At 44.6% G+C, this 20753-nt stretch overlaps 1 protein-coding gene across 6 annotated transcripts in view; it reads left to right on the forward strand.

Moving 5' to 3' along the window:
* Cep192 (centrosomal protein 192) overlaps positions 1-17219 on the forward strand; it is an 84449-nt gene extending 67230 nt beyond the window's left edge. For 4 of the 6 annotated variants that reach the window (XM_056984938.2, XM_063277312.1, XM_056984939.2 and 1 more), the window contains 7 exons: positions 2724-2803; positions 3784-3879; positions 10822-10941; positions 11379-11500; positions 13293-13422; positions 13951-14009; positions 16801-17219. In XM_056984938.2, coding sequence (XP_056840918.1) covers positions 2724-2803; positions 3784-3879; positions 10822-10941; positions 11379-11500; positions 13293-13422; positions 13951-14009; positions 16801-16939 — 746 coding nt within the window. In that variant the 3' untranslated portion in view covers positions 16940-17219. The remainder of the gene's footprint in view (positions 1-2723; positions 2804-3783; positions 3880-10821; positions 10942-11378; positions 11501-13292; positions 13423-13950; positions 14010-16800) is intronic. The other 2 variants (XM_063277311.1, NM_001402401.1) reach the window with 1 other exon arrangement.
* Positions 17220-20753: the final 3534 nt, after the last annotated feature.

Below are 20753 nucleotides of genomic sequence, written 5' to 3' on the forward strand. Positions count from 1 at the left end.
GTGATGGCAGTCACTGTGCGGTCTGGTGCTTTGTTTTTAGTTGTTTTTTTTCTTCTTTTGTTTTTAGTATTCAGTTGTTTTTGTAGCTAGGGATCAAAGCCAGGGCATCACACCCTTTAGTGCTTTCCTGCTGAGCTTTACTCTTTGCCCTGAGTTAATAAGTACAACATTTACTCCTACTTAAGGAGAGCATCATGGAGCCACTGGCAGTCATTTCAGTAATTGGGTGGATTTGAAACACGCTCTTAAAGTCTGAAGCTCAGGCTCTAGTAAGTGTATTTAAGTTTCATTAGATGGTCATTACTATCCTGTTCAACCAGATCTCTTAGTAGAGACTTAGTAATTGAAGAAATGAGGTGGCTGTCTTAGTTAGGGTTTTATTACTGTGAAGAGATACCATAGTCACAGCAACTCTTACAAAAGAAAGTGTGGTTCTGGGTTCTGCCTCTCCTCTCAGGGTGTCCAGACATCTCTGTTACACCGTCTTAGAGAGGACTTGGCAAGTCTAGAATGGGTGGGGTCTGAGGTCCGTTTTCTCCTCCAGAGCCTGGAGGGGTGAAGGAGAGGGGTGAATCAGAGTCTAGGATGAACAGTATCCTGGGAGCTAGTGCCACAGAGGCAGAGAGAGACAGAGAGATGGGGGGGAGGGAGAGAGGGAGAGAGGGAGAGAGGGAGAAAGAGAGAGAGAGAGAGAGAGAGAGAGAGAGAGAGAGAGAGAGAGAGAGAGAGAGAGGATCTTAGTGTTACAGCTCTTTTAGGCAAAGACCTTCCCCAGTGAGCTTCAACGAACAGCACTCTGAGATGATCTTAGCTTGTAGACATACTTTTATTCAGGGTGGCCTTATACACATCCCTTTATTCAGGGTGAACCAAGGGTTACATAGTTTTGAGGAAATGGTGAGACTCTCCAGGATGGGCACAGGTCACTGTCTGAAGGTTAAGGATACTGAGAGGCCCCGTTAGCAGGGGGAAGAGTTCCAGGTGCTGGGCTATGTGACTGACACTTGTGAACACCTTGTTGGGGATGTTGGCTATGTGCTCTGAGACAGGCACATAAATGGAGGGAGTTAGTTCCACTCCTGCTGATGTCAGGTCTGGGGTTTGAACATGCTCTACCTCGCCAGTTCCATGCCAGTTTCTCTGGTGGCACAGCCTACATACCCCACAGGAAAGCATTTAATTGGGGTTGGCTTGTAGTTCAGAGGTTTAGTCCTTTAATGTCATGGCAGAAAGCCTGATGGTACCCAGGCAGACATAGTGCTGGAGAGGTAGCTGAGAGTTCTACACCCAAATCAGCAGGCTGCATGAAGAGAGAGGGCTACGTTCTGGGCCTGGCGTGGGCTTCTGAAACACCAGAGCTCACCCCCAGTGACACACCTCCTCCAACAAGGCCACATCCACTCCAACAGGGCCACACCCACTCAAACAAGTTCATGTCTACTCCAACAAGGCCATACCTCCCAATAGTGCCACTCTCTATGAGCCTATAGGGTGCGTTCACTCATTCATGTGCACTGTTATGTATTTTAAGCATTGAACCTGGTCTTTCCCATCTAGTAGACTCTGTAGTAAATACTCCTCCAAAGTCCTCACGTAATCTCTTTGTCTTTGTCTCTTTCTCCTTCTCCTTGCAGACCTTTGCTAAATGAACAATATTATTTAGGTGTTCTAGAAAGGACTTGGGTCCCTGTCTCGTATGGTACCTCCCATTGACTGCGTTGTCTTTGTAGTCCTCTCCCAGACTGTACCATTTACCCCAGTAGCTCACCTTACTCTCTTATCTCAAGTCCTTCCTGTCTTCGGTTCCATGGATTTTAGTCTTTCCAGCCTTGGCCCACATCCTTCATGCCCCCATCACTCAGCTCTGGTCCCTCTTTTCCCGTAGCCACAGCCTTCCCCCTTTTCCTTGATTTTCCTTGCCTTCCTGTTAAAGCATGGCTGCTTAGCTGTCTGGCCACTCATGTGCCCACTCCAGCGTTAGGACATTGCTGGGTGAGCAGGCTCCTAGCCCCGGATGCTCCTTTACCATGTCCGCACCAGCAGCCTGTGTCCCAGCTACTCCAAGTCCTTTCACTTTCTTCAACTCCTGACTTTGCTTGACACATAGAGAAGTTATTAGACTGAATGAAGTCTCTGTTTCTGTCATAACGGATGCCTTCCACTTACATCTAGGCCTGCCTAGTCTGCTTTTTCAGGTCTCAATCCTGGCCCTGTCCTTTGCTTGGTCTTCCGTTTCTCCTCCTGTGAGCCCCTTTCGGCAAGCCTACAGTGCGCTACTCTTGTAGCCAGCTTCTGGAGTTCTGTGAACTGGAGCTCTGGGCCCACTGATGCCCTGCACCCTGCCACCACCTGTGCCCTTTCCCTTCTCTGTGGTTTCCCTGAGCACTGACCTGTAAACGGCGGCTGGTGCTTGATGTGTGCTAGGGTGATGTAAAGTTTGTAGAGGTGTTGGACCCAGGACAGAAGCTTCCTCCCTTCTCCTCTGCCCATGTGAGCATTGACACCTGTCCTAGTCCATTGTAATCTTCCTTTCATGGTTCAGTCCTTCAATATCTATGCATTGTGCTTTTGAAAAAAACAAAAACAAAAACAGGATATCTGACACATCTGATTCTCTAGAAAATTCCGTAGTTTCCACTGGACTGTAAGGTCATGAAGTTTGTCACAGAACTGTTTGCCACTGACTTCTCAGAGTCAAGTGGTGCATTCTTTTTTCTTTTCAGAGAACTATCTGGAACTGGAGAATTGTGGGCCCACAAATGTAAAGTGGCACCTGTCATCTTTTGCTCCCCCTTATGTCAAGGTTAGTCATCTAACTGTTGAGACTCTGTGAGCTGTGTCAGACCCTGAATACAGGTTGACATCTTGTTGTGTGCTGCCAGTTCCCTCACTTGTGTGTCTCTGTAGGCGGGGTGGTGTGTATCCAGTCTTTTATACCAGATAATTCCAAGAGTCAGCTTGGAAAATTTTCTTAGTCTGATTTTTATCTGAAATAATTTAATTTGAGAAATGTTCAGTGTTTTGTTACTGAGCCTGCGTGCACACACTGTTTCCTTCTGTGTGCACTGTGCTCTGTGCCCTGTGTACACATGTTGTTACGTCTGCCATGTGTCAGCCCATGGGAGCTGCTACAGGTGGGGTGGAACACTGCTGGTGATTGTCACCGTGCCACCTGCTGTATAGCTCTTCAGTGCTACTGCCCAAAGAGAATAGCTTGTCATCGGTATGGTTCAGTATTTTGTGATACTATTTGTGGGTGGTTTTTCTTTTGTACAATAAGAGTTCTATGTAACCTTGCCTGGCCTAGAACTATGTAGACTAGACTGGCCTCAAATTCATAGAGATCCTCCTGCCTCTGATCCTGAGTGCTGGGATCAGAGGAGTGCAGCCCTGTGCCTGGCTGTGGCACAGTTGAGGTGGATAGTTACTGCGTACATCGCAATACTGATTTCGTTTTGCAGCAGTATTACAGTGTACGTTCAGCAGGGCGCTGGGGTCTTTGGGGCAGACCGTCATTTGGCATTATAAATAGCATCAAGCTCACAGAGGACAAATTTGAACTTTTGTGTGCTGGTGACAGCCGACGTGATGGCATGCACAGAGCTCGTCTGCGCAGGAGGCTCTTTCTTAGGAGTGTGTGCTCCAAGCTCCATTTTGAGATAGGTTTGTCCTGCCCTCCATAACTAAGAATGATGAGGTCTCTTTGATTAGTTTATTGGGTGTGATTTTTACCATTTGAATAATTAAATAGCCATCTAATTATTTTAAATTATTATTTCCCAGGGAGTCGATGAAACTGGAGATGTTTTTAGAGCTACCTATACAGCGTTCAGATGTTCTCCCATTTCTGGCACACTAGAAGGCCATGGACTCCAAAAGGTGAGTTTTGGGATTTTATTCACAGCTGCTAAGGGCGTATTATTTCACCAGCAATGAATCGTGTGACCTGGTTGCCTCAGTTTGTCTCCTTCAGACCAGCTTTCCATGGGAGAGGAGGTCCGCTTGGCACAGGCACACTTCTGTTATGCTGTGTCCACGGGAGAGGAGGTCCTCTTGGCACAGGCACACTTCTGTTATGCTGTGTCCACGGGAGAGGAGGTCCGCTTGGCACAGGCACACTTCTGTTATGCTGTGGCAGGTGTCTGCTTCCAGAGACGCGCTAGCTAAAGAGCACTGAGTGTAGGGACAGGGACTGCAGCTTCTGTGTCAAAATCAAACTTCACTGACCAAGACAGTTCTGTGTACCAGCTGTAGCCATTGGAACCACCGTTCTTCAGAAAAATTCAACAGTCACAGTAGAGTTTTCAGTATTTTTTCATGGGTAGCAAAACCTTCCAGCTATTGGGAACTTTTATTTATTTTCAAAGTATGATTTTTAAAATTGTTTCTTTTATATTTTGAGATTATAATAGTTACATCATTTTTGCCTTCCCCTCCTCCCTCCAAAACCTCCCATTACTCCTCCTTACTCTCTTTTGGATTTATGACCTCTTTTCCATTATTTTTTTTTAAAACGTTTATTTATTTATTATATATAAGTACACTGTAGCTGTCTTCAGACACATCAGAAGAGGGCATCCAATCTCATTACAGATGGTTGCGAGCCACCATGTTGTTTTTTTTTTTTTTTAACTTTTATTTTGTTTTCAGTTGTGTTCTGGTTTTATTTTTATACGTGCACTGGTGTTTTGCCTGCATGTATGTCTGTACGAGGGCATCAGGTCCCTGGAAGAGGAGTTACAGACAGTTGTGAGCTGCCTTGTGGGTGCTGGGAATGAACCCGGGTCCTCTGGAAGAGCAAGCAGAGCTCTTAACCACCGAGCCATCTCTCCAGCCCTCCATTATTGTTACGTACGTCGTCTTACTCAAAACCCTAGCCAGGGGCCTGGAGGAATGGCTCAGTTAGGAGCACTTCCTGCTGTTTCTCAGCACCCATTTTGGTGGCTCACAGCCATCTGTATCTCCAGCTTCAAAGGATCTGACTCATCTGGGCTCTAGATACATACATACATACATACATACATACATACATACATACATACATGTGTGTGTATATATGTATATATACATAATACATATAAATGCACATAAAATTTTTAAAAAATGTACGTGGGCTTTAAATTTTTTAAATCTTGTTTTATTTATGGGTTTAATTGCTTTTACTTTTCAGAAAAATTTCTGTATTTAAAAATGCTCATTTCAGGGGTTGGGGATTTAGCTCAGTGGTAGAGCGCTTGCCTAGCAAGTGCAAGGCCCTGGGTTCGGTCCCCAGCTCCGAAAAAAAGAAAAAAAAATGCTCATTTCAGAGCAAATAGGTGACTGCCATAGGGTTTTAAGTGTGCTGGTGACCGAGAAAGTTAGGAAGGAAGGCCTTGGGGCTTTGCCATGTCAGAATCACAGAAGAGGGTCCATAACTAACCTGGCATCCGTTTGACGTTGTATTCACGTTAGAAAGTCACAGGACAGAACTCCAGGTGCTTCCAGATTTACTAGGATCAGTTAGTTGGGACCACATGCAACACTGTGCTGAGTCACTGATCTGCTGTTACACTTGCACTTGACATGGTGACAGCCCATCACTGATGGCACTAATCTGCCTTGAGATTAATAGAAAATGTCATACTTAATAGGAAAGTTGGTATTAGCATAAACCAGGATGGCACCAGGTATGTTATGTATTATATCACAGAATAAGCAGGAAAAGGATGTGTGTGTGTGTGTGAGTGTGTGTGAGTGAGTGTGTGTGTGAGTGTGTGAGTGTGAATGTGTATGTCTGTGTGTGTGTGAGTGTGTGTGTGAGTGTGTGTGTGTGTGAGTGTGTGTGTGTGTGAGTGTGTGTGTGAGTGTGAGTGTGTATGTCTGTGTATGTCTGTGTATGTGTGTAGTCTTCTCCTTTTAGGTTTCAGTATCTCTGGGACTAAGCATTTGCTTTCTTAGTGTGTGTTCCTGTCCAACCTTCTTTTACTTCTCCGTGTTCCCACTATTGCTTCCTGTTAGTTTTGTTTTAGGTTGGCAGAGTGGTCCTAAAGTTCACAGAGTTGGATCCACAGGGATCCACGGTAGTGGAAAGAGCATGAGAAGAGCCCCGTGGGGAGGACTCAGTACTCAGTTTCAAACCTCCCACTGTCGGAGCATGGTGACAGGGGCACAGACAGTGGCCAGGAAACAGCCCTTATGTCTGTGCTCAGCTGGTATTGTTAATTAGGGAACCAAGGCAAAGCGGAGAAATACAGCAAATGCAGACGGATGACATGATCTGCGCAGGTCAAATGTGAGCCTCACCTGTCACCACAGCATAGTTACTTTGCTCATTGCAATGACAAAATACCTGACAGGCATCAGCCTGGGGGCTGGAAGTGTTTTGGCCCCAGTTTGAGGGGATTCAGCCCTTCATGGAGGAGAAGAAGTGACAGGAGTGTGTAGTTGGCCTCCCATTGCCTCACCTCTTAGCAGAATAAGAAGCACAGGGTGGACAGGAAGGTGGGCTGAGCTATAACACTTCGGGGCTTGTTCCCAGGGATCCATTTCCTTCAGGTGGACACAGAGTTCCCAAAGGTTCCAGAGCCTTCTGAAACAGCACCACCAGCTGGGCAGGAGTGTCCAAACATGTGAGACTGACAGATGTTACACATGCAAACTACAGCAATGATTCAGAAAATTAACTCAAATGGGTCAAGGAAAAAAGTATACAGCCTTAGAAAATACGTACAACAAATCTTCATTACGCACTGGTATCTTAAGTATGACACCAATAAAGGTGTCAAATGATGGCGAATTGTTAAAATTAATAATACTTAGGCATCTAAATAACTCCATAAAATAAAAAGATCCTCAAGGTGGGAGAAATATTTGAAAATCATGTATTTGACAAAGACTTACATTTAGAATGTTTAACATTTATGCCTTAGATAAATGATTCAATTTCTAAAATAAGCCAAGGATTCAAATAGATGTTTCTCCAAGAAGATATACAAGTAGCCATTAATTCAAAACACTTAGAATAGTTAGTCATTTGTAAAATGCAATCAAAGTCAGAAATGATCTGTCACTTGATAATCTACTAAAATGTTTATGATGTGATTTTTAAAAACATAAAACTAGAATTCTCATGTGTTGATGTTGGGAATGTATTATAATATGGTGTAGTCATATAAATAAAGTTTGACAATTCTTTTTTTTTTTTTGAGCTGGGGACCGAACCCAGGGCCTTGCGCTTCCTAGGTAAGCGCTCTAACACTGAGCTAAATCCCCAGCCCCAAGTTTGACAATTCTTAAACTAAACGTAGAAGTTCAATATGCCTTAGCATTTCTACTTCTGGATATATACTTCTGAATAAATTCAAATAACTACTAGACATGTGCACATACTGTTAATCCTAACACTTTGGAGGCAGAAGCAGGTGGATCTAAATTTGAGGCAGCCTGTTCTATACAGTGAGTTCCAAGGCTGGCAAGCCTGTTGTCGTAGTTACTGCTCTATTGCTGTGATAAGACACTGTGACCAAAGCAACTTAGGAGTTTATTTCGGGCTTACAAAGGGTTAGAGTCCATAGCTATCATGGCAGGGAGCATGGCAGTAGGCAAGCAGCCATGATGCTGCAGCAGTAGCTGAGAGCCACAGGCATGAGGTGCAGAGAGCTAACTGGGAGTGGTGTGGGATTTTTTTTCCGTTAGAGCCCTGCTGTGAGTGCATGAGGTCAGCAGTCCTGTCATGTCCAGAGGACACTGTTTTGGTTTGATCCTCTGAAGCGTCTCTTCCCAGATGGTCTCTGAGTCTATCTGTGACTGAGAACTCCCTTGATACGCTCCCTGTACTTTGACCATTTGTGAGTGTGTGTCTGCATTAACTCTATCCACTGTCCAAAGACTTACCCGATGAGGTCTCAATGCTGTACTCACTGTGCAGAGAGCCAGGAAGCCAGGAATTCTCGTGTGTGTGTGTGTGTCTGTGTGTGTGTGTGTGTGTGTGTGTGTCTGTGTGTGTGTGTGTGTGTGTGTATGTATGTATGTATATTTGTTTACTTAGAAATGTAAGCTCCATGGTGGGTTTTTTTTCCTCCCTCAGAGCTGAGGACTGAACCCAGGGCCTTGCGCTTGCTAGGCAAGTGCTCTACCACTGAGCTAAATCCCCAACCCCGTTTTTGTTGTTGTTGTTGTTGTTGTTGTTGTTGTTGTTTTTGTTTTTTACTGTGTGACTTTTCCTAGGGAAATGTGAACAGATGCACTTTCCCTCTGGATAGGACACTGACAATAAACCAAAGAGACCATTCCACCCGAGTTTGGCCTGGTGGATTGGGAGTTACTGGATAGGAACATAGGGTGACTCCCGGGCAGTTGCATGACTGAAAGGTATCAGTGGTGTGCAGTAAGCTTTTGAAGCATTTGTCAGTGGGCTCTACAGGCTGAGCGGGGTAGTAAGTGTACTGAGTGTGTGATGGACAGTGATGCCAGGTTTCCCCCTTTGTTTTGCTTTGAGTTTAAATGTTAAAGAGGCCTGACGTTTCCTGGTTGTAGACGAACGCCTGTTTTGTACTTGAGTTGGACGCTGTTGTCTTCATGCTTGCTTTCCTCTGCTTCGTTGAGTGTTTAATTTCCTGGGCTGGGACCGTGTTCTCCTCTGGGTCTGCTCCGTCCTTGCTGCTCAGCTCTCAGAATCTGGGTTATCATCTTCCCACTGTGCAGGGGCAGGAGTGAGGCCACATGCTCACACGAGACTTACATGTTTTAGTGTTTTATTAGTTCAGACTCAGAGATATGATTCATTGGTGACCTCTGCTATTAACTCTTAATTTCTTTGGTAAAGACGACTTTAAACACTGACTCTATAAAGTACTGCTTTAAAATATTGTTGCATTGTTAACACAGTGAGATGGCAAGTTTTCTTGTCCCAAGATATCCGAGAACAGAATGGGCAGTCAGTGGAGGGAAAAGGGCCACATGGGAGCAACAACTTAAATAGGAAGTGGAGGACAGCACTGTGCCCCGCACAAGGTGCCAGCTCAGAAAGTATCAGCAAGTGTTAGAGCTCCAAGTCTTCAGGGTCTCAGGATGCCAGCCAGGAGCAGTTCCTTGCAGAGCAAGTCTGCAGAAAATGAGTTATAGCAGCCTCTTGTCTTTGTGGCAGATCTTGAGGGCTATAGGCAGGTTCAGAGATGGACTCCTGTTTGCACCTTGGGGCGGGGTAAAAATGAGTTCCCTACTTACAGCTGTAGGTTGAATCCTTGAGGGCAGAACATTAGGAGGTCCAGTGAGTTCCTTACTTGAAGCAGAAGCTGCCAGCCACTGTGGCAAGCTACTAATAGGTCTGTCTTGGAGGCAGTCTTCTTTCCGGGCTGCAGAGCAGGCTGAGTGGATTCTAGCTGGGAGCCAGGACCTATGGTTTCCCTTCTCTTTCCCCTCAGACAGTCTAACCCACATATCTGTCTCTCTCGTGCTCTCCTTTCCCATCAAACCCAGGAGGGGCAAGAGAGCTTAGCAACACCCTTAAGGGTATATCAACTAGGTGAGTGGGCTCCATTCTCTGCCACTGAAGTGTCAAAAGGGGACCCCAAGTTTTTTTCAGACGTGGGTGGCTAATGACCTTTGTGTAGAGAGGGGCTGCTTCTGCATCTTCTACCAGTAGTCATTTCGTTGTGGTAATCTCCTCAGAGAGCAGGCAGACCTCACTCACTGGGGGCTGCAGCCTGTTTCCCCACTCCACTTGCACTCCGAGCTCCTGTCAGCGTTTGTTCAGTGGGGTTTTGCTTCATCCTAGTCACCACAGCAACGACACTGGAACCTTTCACATTTAAGGCTGTCAGACAGCCTATTGCCTTGGTGGGGTTTTGGAGAAGATTCCTACATGGGTTCAGTAGCACTTGGGTTTTTTCTTTTGTTTTGTTTTTGTTTTTGTTGTTTTGTTTTGTGCTTCATTTCCCTTGCTTGCCTCAGCAGCCACAGGGAAGGGAAGTAAGTGCCTGACTGTTAGAAGCTGGCAGCTCTGTGGGTTGTTGGTGCCCATGCAGTCAGTCCTAACTGTGGGTGACACTGGACACTGCCTGTATGAGAAGCAGGGTTTGCAGTTGGTGCTGTAAAGGTCCAGTTGTCTACACTTAGGTTTCTTGGACCCTGGATACTGCTACAGATACCTGATTACTGTTGGGAGCTTTCTCCTGTTGTCACCAACCAGAATCGCCATTGGGGGCCTTTAGCCGAGCAGTCACAGGTTGTACATGTGCAGGTTGTGTGTACCTAAGCTGTATGAGCAGGGCAGCTGCTGTACGAGCTGTATTAGCCCTGACTAGCATTCTGAATTACTTACTGTGTGTGCTGGTACAGGTTAGCACCATTTGCTTTATTGGGCTGGTGACCCTCACCTTCCTCTATTCTCATGTCTCACTGAGAAGGCCTCATTGATGAGGTTGAAAGAGGAGCTTGTTTCATGGTGGGATTTCAGAAATATATTTTAGATATGTCATACTAGTGATAAAATTGTCCAAATCCTTGTTTTAAAATTACTAGTTTATGTGTATGCATTTTTCATGTGTATCTGTATACCACATTCATGTAGTGTCTGAGGAGGCCAGAAGGGGGACTTGGATCCTTTGGAACTAGAGTTATGGTTGGTTGTGAGCCATCGTGTTGGTGCTGAGATTCAAACATGGGTTCTCTAGAGGAGCGGCCAGTGCCCTTAACCACTCTCAAGCCCTCAGATCAGTTGTTTTCAGAGGGGAAACTAGCCAATGTAGATGCATTTGTCACTTTACTCGGTTTACAGTGAACTTTGAGTTCCTAATCTGTGTGTAAAGTTGGGGCCCGTGTGTCTTGCCTTGTGTTTTGTAGGTCTCCATCACGTTTCTGCCCAGAGACAGAGGCAATTACGCCCAGTTTTGGGACGTTGAGTGCCACCCTGCTAAGGAACCTCACATGAAACACACATTGAGATTCCAGCTCTCGGGCCAGGTGAGTATTGTCCTGCGTTCAATAAGCAAGTGTGTATGTATTAAACCCTAAACGAAAAAACATCTCAGAACACACAATATGGTTTCCTTATCACTAATGTGTTGTGTAGCCTCGTATCTTAAGGTTCTTGTCGGGCTTTATTAGCTGATGTCTTTGCAGTCCGCATTAGCCCCTGTTGTCTAAACTCCACACGAACCACATTTGACCTAAGTATGTGAATTGCTGTCTATGTGTATGTAGTGTATGGCCATTTACATTGGGACAAAAAGACTAGGGTTTACAGAACAGAGTTTGCAGTCCACAGGATTTAAAGACAATCATGTCTTTACAGTCTTTCTTTTTAAATAATGGAATTCCTATGAGGAAATGTCTTTGTGCTTTCTGGAGTATTCTCCTTTTCTCCTCCCACTTTGTGATTTTTTTCCCCCCCTATACAGAGCATCACAGCAGAAAAGGATCCTGAAGACTCACGCTCCTCCAGAGATACCCTCATTAAAGTAGACCCTGCAGTTGTGTCCCGGAGGCGCGCTGTGTCTGAGACCTCTTCTCACATGCCTGGGTGTGTGCGCTGTGTCCATCTTGACAGTTTCTGTTCACCTTGGTTCTCAGAGGAGTCACTTCCTTCTTCACCAAGATAATACCTCTCGCCCGAAAGGTTCTAACGCATCCCTTGAAGTACAGTGTATTCTGCTCTGGCTTCTGTTTCATAGGATTCATTTTGCTTTAGCTTTGTAAGCATGCACATCTCTGGGTCTGTTCTTTCAACATTACACTTCCTGTGATTCATTACTGCTGATGAGCATAGAGTTTATCCTTGTTACTGTTCTGCATTCCATTATAGGAACTGTACTTCCTATTGACATGTGGGTATCTGTACCCATCCTTGAACTAAGAGATGCACCTGCCTCAGCCTCCCGGGCAGGGAGTAAAGGCTTGTACTACTGTGCCTGTCTTTCATGTACATTTGTGAGAATAAATGCTTTTATTTATTTTGAATAAAACTAACTACTACCCCAATAAGCATATTTTAACTTTAAAACAAGTTGGCAAATCGTTGTCCCAAAATGGTTGTGCTGTTTTATATTTCTGTAAGAAGAGCATGAAGGTAGATTCTGGGGCTGGAAAGACAGCTCGGCAGTTAGGAGTGCTTGCTGCTTTTGCAGGGGACTGCAGTATAGTTCCCAGTTTCCTTGTTGGGCTGTGAGAACTGCTCGTAATGTCAGCTCCAGGGGATCAGTCCACTGCTCGCCTCTGGCCTCCACCTGCACTACACAAAGGTTCTCACACGTGTACAGACATACCCATGGGCACACAATAAAATAACACAACCTTAAGGAAGTAGCCTGGTCTGTGTGTCTATGTTGGCCAGGCTAGCCTGCATTTGCTAGGATGATGTCAAACATCGCATCACCCACCCACACCTCCCAAGAACTGGGGTTTCAGGCATGCGCAGATTGAAAGTACTTGAGCATTACTTTTTAAGTCCTGTTACTTTCATTTGATGAGTGTGTGTGTCTGTGTGACTGCACACCACCTAAGTGCGGGTGTTCTTGAAGTCCAGAATACAGTGGCAGATGCCCTAGAACTGGAGCCACAGGCAGTTGTGAACTACCGTGTGCGCTCTAAAAACAACCCTGTGTCCTCTGCCAGAGCGGGAAGTCCTCTTAACTACTGAGCGGTCTCTCAGCCCTGAAAGTACATTCTTAACATTTTTTAAAGATCATTATACTGTTCTTCATATCATTATACTGTTCTAATGGTAATATTTATCATACCCAATGAAAAATCTTTTTTATGACAGATAAATAATTAAATTATTTCTGGAATAAGAGCTTTAGAAGAAGAAGGTAAACTAAAACTCACTAAGTTTGGTATATATATTTGGTCCTCTGCCTTCTAATGCTGGCAATAACGCACTTTGTTGTAAAGAAATAGAACACTTTATAAAGAGCGTCCTCTTTCTGCTGTCCACTTATCAGTTCCTCTCATAGTCTTTGAACTCTGATGTTGTTGAAAGATGCTAAAGTTGAGGGTAGGGGTGGTGGTGGATTGCCCAAGTCTCACCTCCAGTTTTCAAATGGAGGGGCCCTGACAGTCCTGCCTTTACCGTGGAAAGGCCACGGTTCTCAGAGAGGTCAGCATCTGTGGACACCTCAGAGTAGCCTATGGAAATATGATTGGCCTAGGTGACAGGAACTGAAGCAGAAATGGGAAAGAAGTCACATTCACAGTGCCCAGACCCAGCCCGCCTGAAGAGCCCCTGTGGCATCACATGATTAGATAAGCTCGGAACATAATGGAAACATTGTAGTCACAGACTCTTAATTGTCTTTGTAAATCTCTCCCCAAAGCAGGCAGCCTGACTTGAGTCATGGTGGAGTATATGCCCCAAAGGATGTCTACGTGTTCCTGCCAACCAAACTTGGGGAGTCCAGGATGCTGAAAGTCAATTTACGAAATAATTCTTTTTTCACTCATACAGTAAGTTGAAAATGTTACTTGGGGTTCAAAAAATTATTTTCTTTTTTTTTTTTTTTTTTGGTTCTTTTTTTCGGAGCTGGGGATCGAACCCAGGGCCTTGCGCTTCCTAGGTAAGCGCTCTACCACTGAGCTAAATCCCCAGCCCCAAAAAATTATTTTCTTAATGACTAGAGATATATTCTGTATATTTCAGTTGTAATGCATTTTAAAAATGCTTTAATGCTATCTGTATTTGAAAAGAAATTTATTTGCAATTTGTGGTCTTTATTTTGAAAATCAAATTTAAAAATTTTAACTTTTTTTCCTTATATCCTCTGCTACATAGTACATTTCTAAATAACATTTCCATTAATCAGAATAGAGAAAATTCATGTTAAAACTCTTTAAATGTGTTTCTGTTACGCGAGTCTCTAATTTTTTTGGCTGAACATAAATTTACCCAGTGTCTCTGTAAAGCAAAGCTGAGTTTTACATTTGACAAACTCCAAATTTCCCTACTGTTACAATGTGTTCCCGCTTACTTTCCAGCTGAAGTTTTTGAGCCCCAGAGAGCCTTTCCACATCAAACACTCCAGGTACTCTTTGAGGTGAGTTTAGTGAGAAGCACTGTTCTGTTCTTCTGACGGGTGGAGTCAGAACTTGCACTTTGGGATTGAGGATAGGAGAATTTCCTCTTTGCAGCTTCCTTCTTTCATTGGCGACACAGAGAGGGGTATTCTGCTCATCCTTCACGGGTAGCCAAGCAATCGAAGAATCCTGCCTAGAGTGTGTCATTACTCTCTGTAGGTCACTTAACAGTGTGGTGGCCCCTCAGGCTTTGTGATGGTCCCACAGGCTTTGATCCACGGCTCTTGCTCTTTTGTGTCCACAGCAGACACAGCTTAATCACCTCAGGGCTACCTTGTAACCATTGCTGCTCAGTGCTGCTCTCCCCAGTCAGGACTGACATCACCACTTTGAACTTTCACTAATGGAGATGGTACTCTGCAGTGAGTTAGGAATCGTTTATTGTGATGTTTCCCAGTCGTCCTCCTGCAGGTACCACTGGGTATTTTTAAGTCTAGACTTTGTGTTCCCTCTACTCAGAAACTAATGGTTTTTGGTTTTATTATTTGTTTTGTTTTTGAGCCATAACAGGTGTAAGCCAGAAAATGACCAGGTCTAAGACAAGTTTTGGGGGTAGGGCCACAGTATTCAGTCTGTTGTTGATATAAAATTAGTTATCTTTGTGACTCTATGCATTTGTTAATTATTGATACCACCTAAATTCAGATGTAATTTTGACAATTGAAATGTCAGATTATTTCATATGTTTTGCTTCATCTCAATTTTTAACAAAATGTAGTTCATCTGTTTGAAGCTGCCTGGATTTAGTCACCATTTTGCTACTTCTCGTAGATTGCACTATAACAGCCCCAGTAGAATACGGGAGCTTATTTCTATATATATTATTTATATAATGTATATATATGTATAAGAACATATACATCATATACGCGCGCGCGCGTGTGTGTGTGTGTGTGTGTGTGTGTGTGTGTGTGTGTGTGTGATAGCACTTTACTCAGTTTCCAAACCAGTTTTAAACGTGTAGAAGGTGCAGAGTTCTAGTGGGACACGCCTGCAGTTTCTGCTGTCCTGAGAGCTGTCCTGGACACCACGATAAAACTGTCCTTTAAAAAGAAAAGGCGCCCATTATCACACAGGTTAATGTAAATGTCATTATTGACGTGAGTTTGTGGGCTTCTTGCCCTAGAGCTAGAGAATATTGTCTTAAGTTGAACCCTACTTTTGGGTACAACCTTGGTGTTTTAGTTATTTTTCTATGAAAAATACCCAACAAAAAAGCAGCTTAAGGAAGAAGACTCATGTCGTCTCCCAGTCTGTCCTGCTCTGGTGAGAAGGTCCATGTGAGGTAGCTAATCACATTGCAGCCACGGTCAGGAAGCCACATGCAAGAGCAGTGCTGGTGCTCAGGGCGCTTGTTTAGCTTGCAGTCCAGGACCGCAGCCTGGGGACTGGTGCTGGGCATAAGTAGTGCGAGTCCTTCTCACAGGCTTTGTCCTCAGTGGGTTCTGGATCTTGTCTGAAGGACGGTGTTAACCGTCACGGTGGATCCTGTTTACTGCATCGAAAGACACTTAGGAACACTTTTGATTCTTAAAGATTGATTTTATTTTTAATCATGTGTTTGTGAGGGGAGGGGTTCACCACAGGTGAAAATAAGCAGATAGTTTTTCAGCAACTAGTTCTTTCCTGCTTTCTAAAAAGATGGTTTTATATTTTGTGTATGAATCCTTACCGGCCTGTATATATGTGTGACTTGTGTGCTTGGAACCAGCTAATCCACAAGAGGGCATTAGGTCCTCTGGGATTGGTGCAGGAGCAGCCAGTGCTCTTAACCTCCGAGCCGTCTTTTCCGCCTGGGAAGCCCTTCTGCATCTGAAAGCCAGTACTGGGTTTCATTAAGAAACATTAGTAACAATGTTTAGTAACAGAATTAACACAAAATCCCGTCACTCTGTGGAGGGATTCTAACTCTGACTTGTATGATTAAACCAAGAGTTGCTGACTACATATGGGCAGGCCATAAGTCTATCCAGGGACAGCTTTACGGACGAGACTCACCTCTGCTGCTATTGCTCTTTCACACAGGCCCTCCTGGCCAGTCTACATAACCTAAAAATAAAGCGTCAAGGATAATTCTTTATTCAGATTTTAGAGCGAACTTACACAGTAATGTTGATAAGAATGGGAGCTGTTTTAATTATTTCTTACAGTACAATATGATGCCTGAGTTAAGTAAAGCCAGGATTTTATATAGGTAGATCTGTAGGTCGATAGTGACTTAGATTTGTATATGGGTGCAGAGAAGCAAAATGCATTTCTCTTTCCTATTTTACCTGGCTAGCTCTAGCTAGAGTTCCAATGTTCTGTTAATCCAATTGGCGTATTTTGTTTTTTGTTTCATTTTGTTTGTTTTGGGCTTGGGTACATAGCTCTGTTGGGGACTGTGCTTCCCTTGATCATGATTGAAGCCCTGGCTTCTGTAACTAGTCACAGAACCCTTGTGTGGGAGGCGTAGGTAAGGAGGGTTACAATTCTGGGTCTCTCTTGGCCACACAGCAAGTTTGAGAGCCTCTTGAACTACATGAGAACCCTGATTCAAGAACACAGGAGAGTGCTGGGGATTAACCACACCTCAGGCACTCTATAGCTGTGTCACCTCCATTCGAGACTTTCCTTTCTTTAGCCTCTTGTTTAATATCAGCATGGAAGAAATTAGAGTTCCATGCAGCGCTTCCTGGTTCTTGGTTCTGGCCTGGGCTGTAGCAGGCAGCTGATGGCCGCTGTCATATCTCCCCATGTCCTTCTCCACAGGGCCCGACACTATATCCACATCCCGGTGCACTTCAGGCCAGAGACGGTGGGCAGATTCGAAGCTTTACTTGTGATCCAGACAGATGAAGGCAAGAGTATTGCTGTCCGACTAATTGGTGAATCCCTTGGGAAAAGTTGACTAGAATACATGCTGTGTAAATGACCTACTTACTTTTGGCAATCTCATTTTTCTACATCAAAATTATGCAGTTGTATATATTTTGTATGATAAATTCAATGTATATAAATTATAGATTTGTTTTTTAAAGAATTCATTCCTAAAGTCCTCACTAAATATCATGTATCTAGTTCACAGTATTAACATTTACAGGAGAGAAGGTTCTATTTTTACATTAATTATGACATTCTGAATAAATATGGCATATGTTTACAAATAAAGTTGATGTTTTTAAACTGTACTTGTCTTTTTATATGATGCCACATTATAAAAATGAGAATATTGCTTTACCCTCCTAATGGTTGCCAAGAACAGGCTTCAGAGTCTGTTCCGATTTCTTCTGTATTATACAGCTTCTGTCCATTAGCTGGTTGTTGAGAAAGCCTTCGAATTCTGTGTAGAGATGGGAGAAAGCTTGTTTGTTTCCAGTTCACTGGATTTAGTGCTGGACAGGACAGTTGCTCCCTGATCCAGTTTGGACAGGACCTTTGCAGTCATGTACTGCCCAACAGGATGAGGCGAATCTGTGGCATTCAAAGGGGATGGGAAGGGGGTGGGAGGGGTAAAGGAGCAGGACCTGTGAGGTCAGGAAGGCAGCATGCCACCCAGGAGGTGCAAGGTGAGTGACTGCTTTCTGGCTAGTCACTGGTGCATCTCCTAAACATGGCCGCAGGCCTAGCCAGCAGCCTTGTGGGAAGTGATACAAGCCCACAGCATAGGTGTTGCTTCTGTTGTGGTGTTGTGGCCCTGGGATCTCAGCTGGGTAGCATTTTAAGCTTGGATAAAGTTTCCCGGACAACATCCACACAAGAACAGTTAAAAGGCATGACTGTGAGTCTAATAGAAAGTGAACATCAGCATTCTCATTTCTCTCTTGCTCAGAGGAAAACCTTGCAAAGCCAGGTGTGCTACCTCAGGCCTGTGATGCTGGCACTTAGGAACCTGAAGCAAGAGGAGGGGTGAGAGAACCAGCTAGATTCACAGAGATCCACCTGCCTCTGCCTCTCAAGGGCTGAGATAAGGACATGTACCACCACACTTGGCTCTCTGCAAAGAGGTTTCAGCAAGTCAAGCAGGTAGTGTGCTTCCTGACCCAGCTCACTGTAGATTTTATGTTACGGATGTGACGTGTGTGGGCATTTGGCCATATGCAGTTTCAGAAATGCTGAGAATAGTGCGTGTTCTGTAATGTTCCCTCTGGTCCTTATTTCTTCAGGGTTTGTGCTGTTTCTGAGGAACTACTGCTTTGCACATGGGGTACTTTAAAAGTGACTCTGCTTCCACAGACCCTCTCCTTTTTCTGGACCTTCAGTTCTTACGCCTCACTGTCTTAGGAACACGTTTGGGATCTTCAGAGCGGTTGGGTATGAATAGTTGATTCCCGAGCCTGTTCCCACTGCTGAAACAATAGCAACCCATTGCTGAGTTCATCAGAGCCACTAGTGTGGCCACGTCTAATAGGTCAGCCTTCAGGGCAGTGGTCCCCCATGTCCACATTCTCCCCAGGCTCCAGGCTCATGTGTCTCCTTGGTTTTCTGATGGGCATCCCACATTTTTGGTTCTCTGTCAGCCTTACATGTGTTTCTCCCTGTTTTTGTTCAACTTAGTAAATGACATTGTTCATACTATTCTAAACCCCAGGTTTGGATGACTTGCCCTCGTCCCCCAAGTTGCCTCTTAGAAGAGTGTCTGGACTCAGCCGTCTTCAGACCGCTTTTAGCATCTGCCATAGTAATCTTAGAACCTCTCTTTCGCCATAAGCAGAGCTACTTCTTAATGTAAACTATTGCCTGTGCCTCCTGCTGTTCACAGCTGTTCTACAGGAAGGGTTGCTGTGGGACCCAGAGGTCAGGAGGCCTGGAGGCCTCCCTCATCTGCAGGGCCCTGCTTGCCTCTCAAGGTGTTCCTCATATCACCACTACTCACTGATCTCCAGCTGGCTTGTCCGTTCTCAGAACTGAATGATTTCCTTCCTATCTCAAAAGCTCTTTGGAGCATTGAAGGTCTTTCCTAACTATCATCCAAGATCACAGGGGTCTTCCTTGATCTGTTCTCCCTCACAGCGTCCTTCCTCCCCTCTTCATGTGATCTTTCATAGTTGCGAGCTAGTCTGCTTTGTTTGAAGGATGTTGACTAGGGGAAGTGAGAGACCTGGACCTCCTGGCTCCTGGGTATCTCTAATGCCTGGACAGTACTTCACATGGCACACACACTGCCCGTTACAGGCCATCCAGCAGCACCTGCTGTAGCCACCTATTCTGGGAGGTTTTCCGAGTGCTACCCTCATGCTGTGTCTAAAGACACGCATGCATGCTCTCTAGCTCTCCCCCCGCCCCCGACACTTCATCTTCTAGGACACATGATTTCCCCACCACTGCTCCCCTCCTCGGCTTCCTACTTGGCTTTCCTGTAGGTTCCCACACACATTTACCACCAGAATGTAGAGAGAATCTCTTATGTACTGTGTGGAAGCATCACCTGTCAATCAAAAGCTGATAGCCTATTAGCCAAGGTAGGAAATAGAAAGTGGGACATATGGAGGAGGAAGAGAGGATTCTGGGAAGGAGTCAAGAGCAAGGATTCACCCTGAACTCGGAAGAAGTTGGACATGAATGAAACTGAGGAGAGGTAGACATAGACTAGAATAAACCATGTGGCAGACATAGACTAGAATAAACAGGTTTTGTAAGTTAGGAGTTAGCGGGGGATGAGTCAAAGCTTAAGGCCTAGGCATTTATTCATAAATAATTAATTGGGAACGGGCGCAGATGTTACATCAGAAGTAGTTGATTACTGACTGCCTTCCAAGAGCCAGGTAGTGTTACAGGTGCCTCTGTCATGCTTCTAAATGACTTGGTAGACCCTGGGAGGTTGGGGCAGGCTTCTTCTTCCTGCCATGGTTTCTGTTACTGAAGGAACATCTTTAACAGGTGGGTTTATGGGAGCAGGTCTAGCTTAGAGCTGAGGCTTTCAAAGACAAACTAAACTCAGAGAAGTTAACAGGCTAAAGGTGTCCTAGCTGCAGAGGTTGAGCTGGGACTCAATCCTTAATTTCTATAACTTGAACACCTCGTTGTAGATAACAGAGGCTACTCTTGACATAATTAGTGCAAACATTGCATTCTGTGATCACCTTAAATGTTGTATTTCCTTCTGATTATAAAGCCGCTTTAAGATTGCCCAGTGGTGTGTTCTCCTGGCTTAGCTCTTTTGAGTCCACAGTAGTAAGGATGAGCTTGTCAGTCAGGCAAGACCTGACGTTCCATAGCCCTTGGTGATTAATGGGTATCATTGTTGGTTTCATTAGTCCAGAATGTGGTTGGGTAAGCGGGCATCTGTTTTCAGTCTTGAGCTGAACTCTGGGTTAACATGACTTTCTATGTATAATGGGAATATTTTATGGATTTAGGAAGAGAGTCAAATTGGGTAATTTCTTATGACTCTGAAATTGTTTGCTTCTTCTGAAACGGCCTTCTTCCCTTTTCAGTTCGACAGTTTATGAGTCTTGATATTAAACATGGGAGAGCCTTTGATTTTACAGAGCTTTGATAACAGTCTTGACCTGAAGCCAGAAACTCTCTTGCCAGCCTCTTGTGGAGTTGGACAGTTTTCCATGTATCCTTTTCCTCAGTGAGAGTTGATACATTTACTCTTAAAGACTAGGAGCCCTGGTCAGGTGGGATGTATGTGTTTCATGCTGCTTCACAAACTAGTCAGACACACTGGCATCTGACCATGTGACTACAGATTTTTTGCAAATTTTATCTTTTGTAGT

Source organism: Rattus norvegicus, chromosome 18, assembly GCF_036323735.1.
Source record: "Rattus norvegicus strain BN/NHsdMcwi chromosome 18, GRCr8, whole genome shotgun sequence".
NCBI classification, from domain to species: domain Eukaryota; kingdom Metazoa; phylum Chordata; class Mammalia; order Rodentia; family Muridae; genus Rattus; species Rattus norvegicus.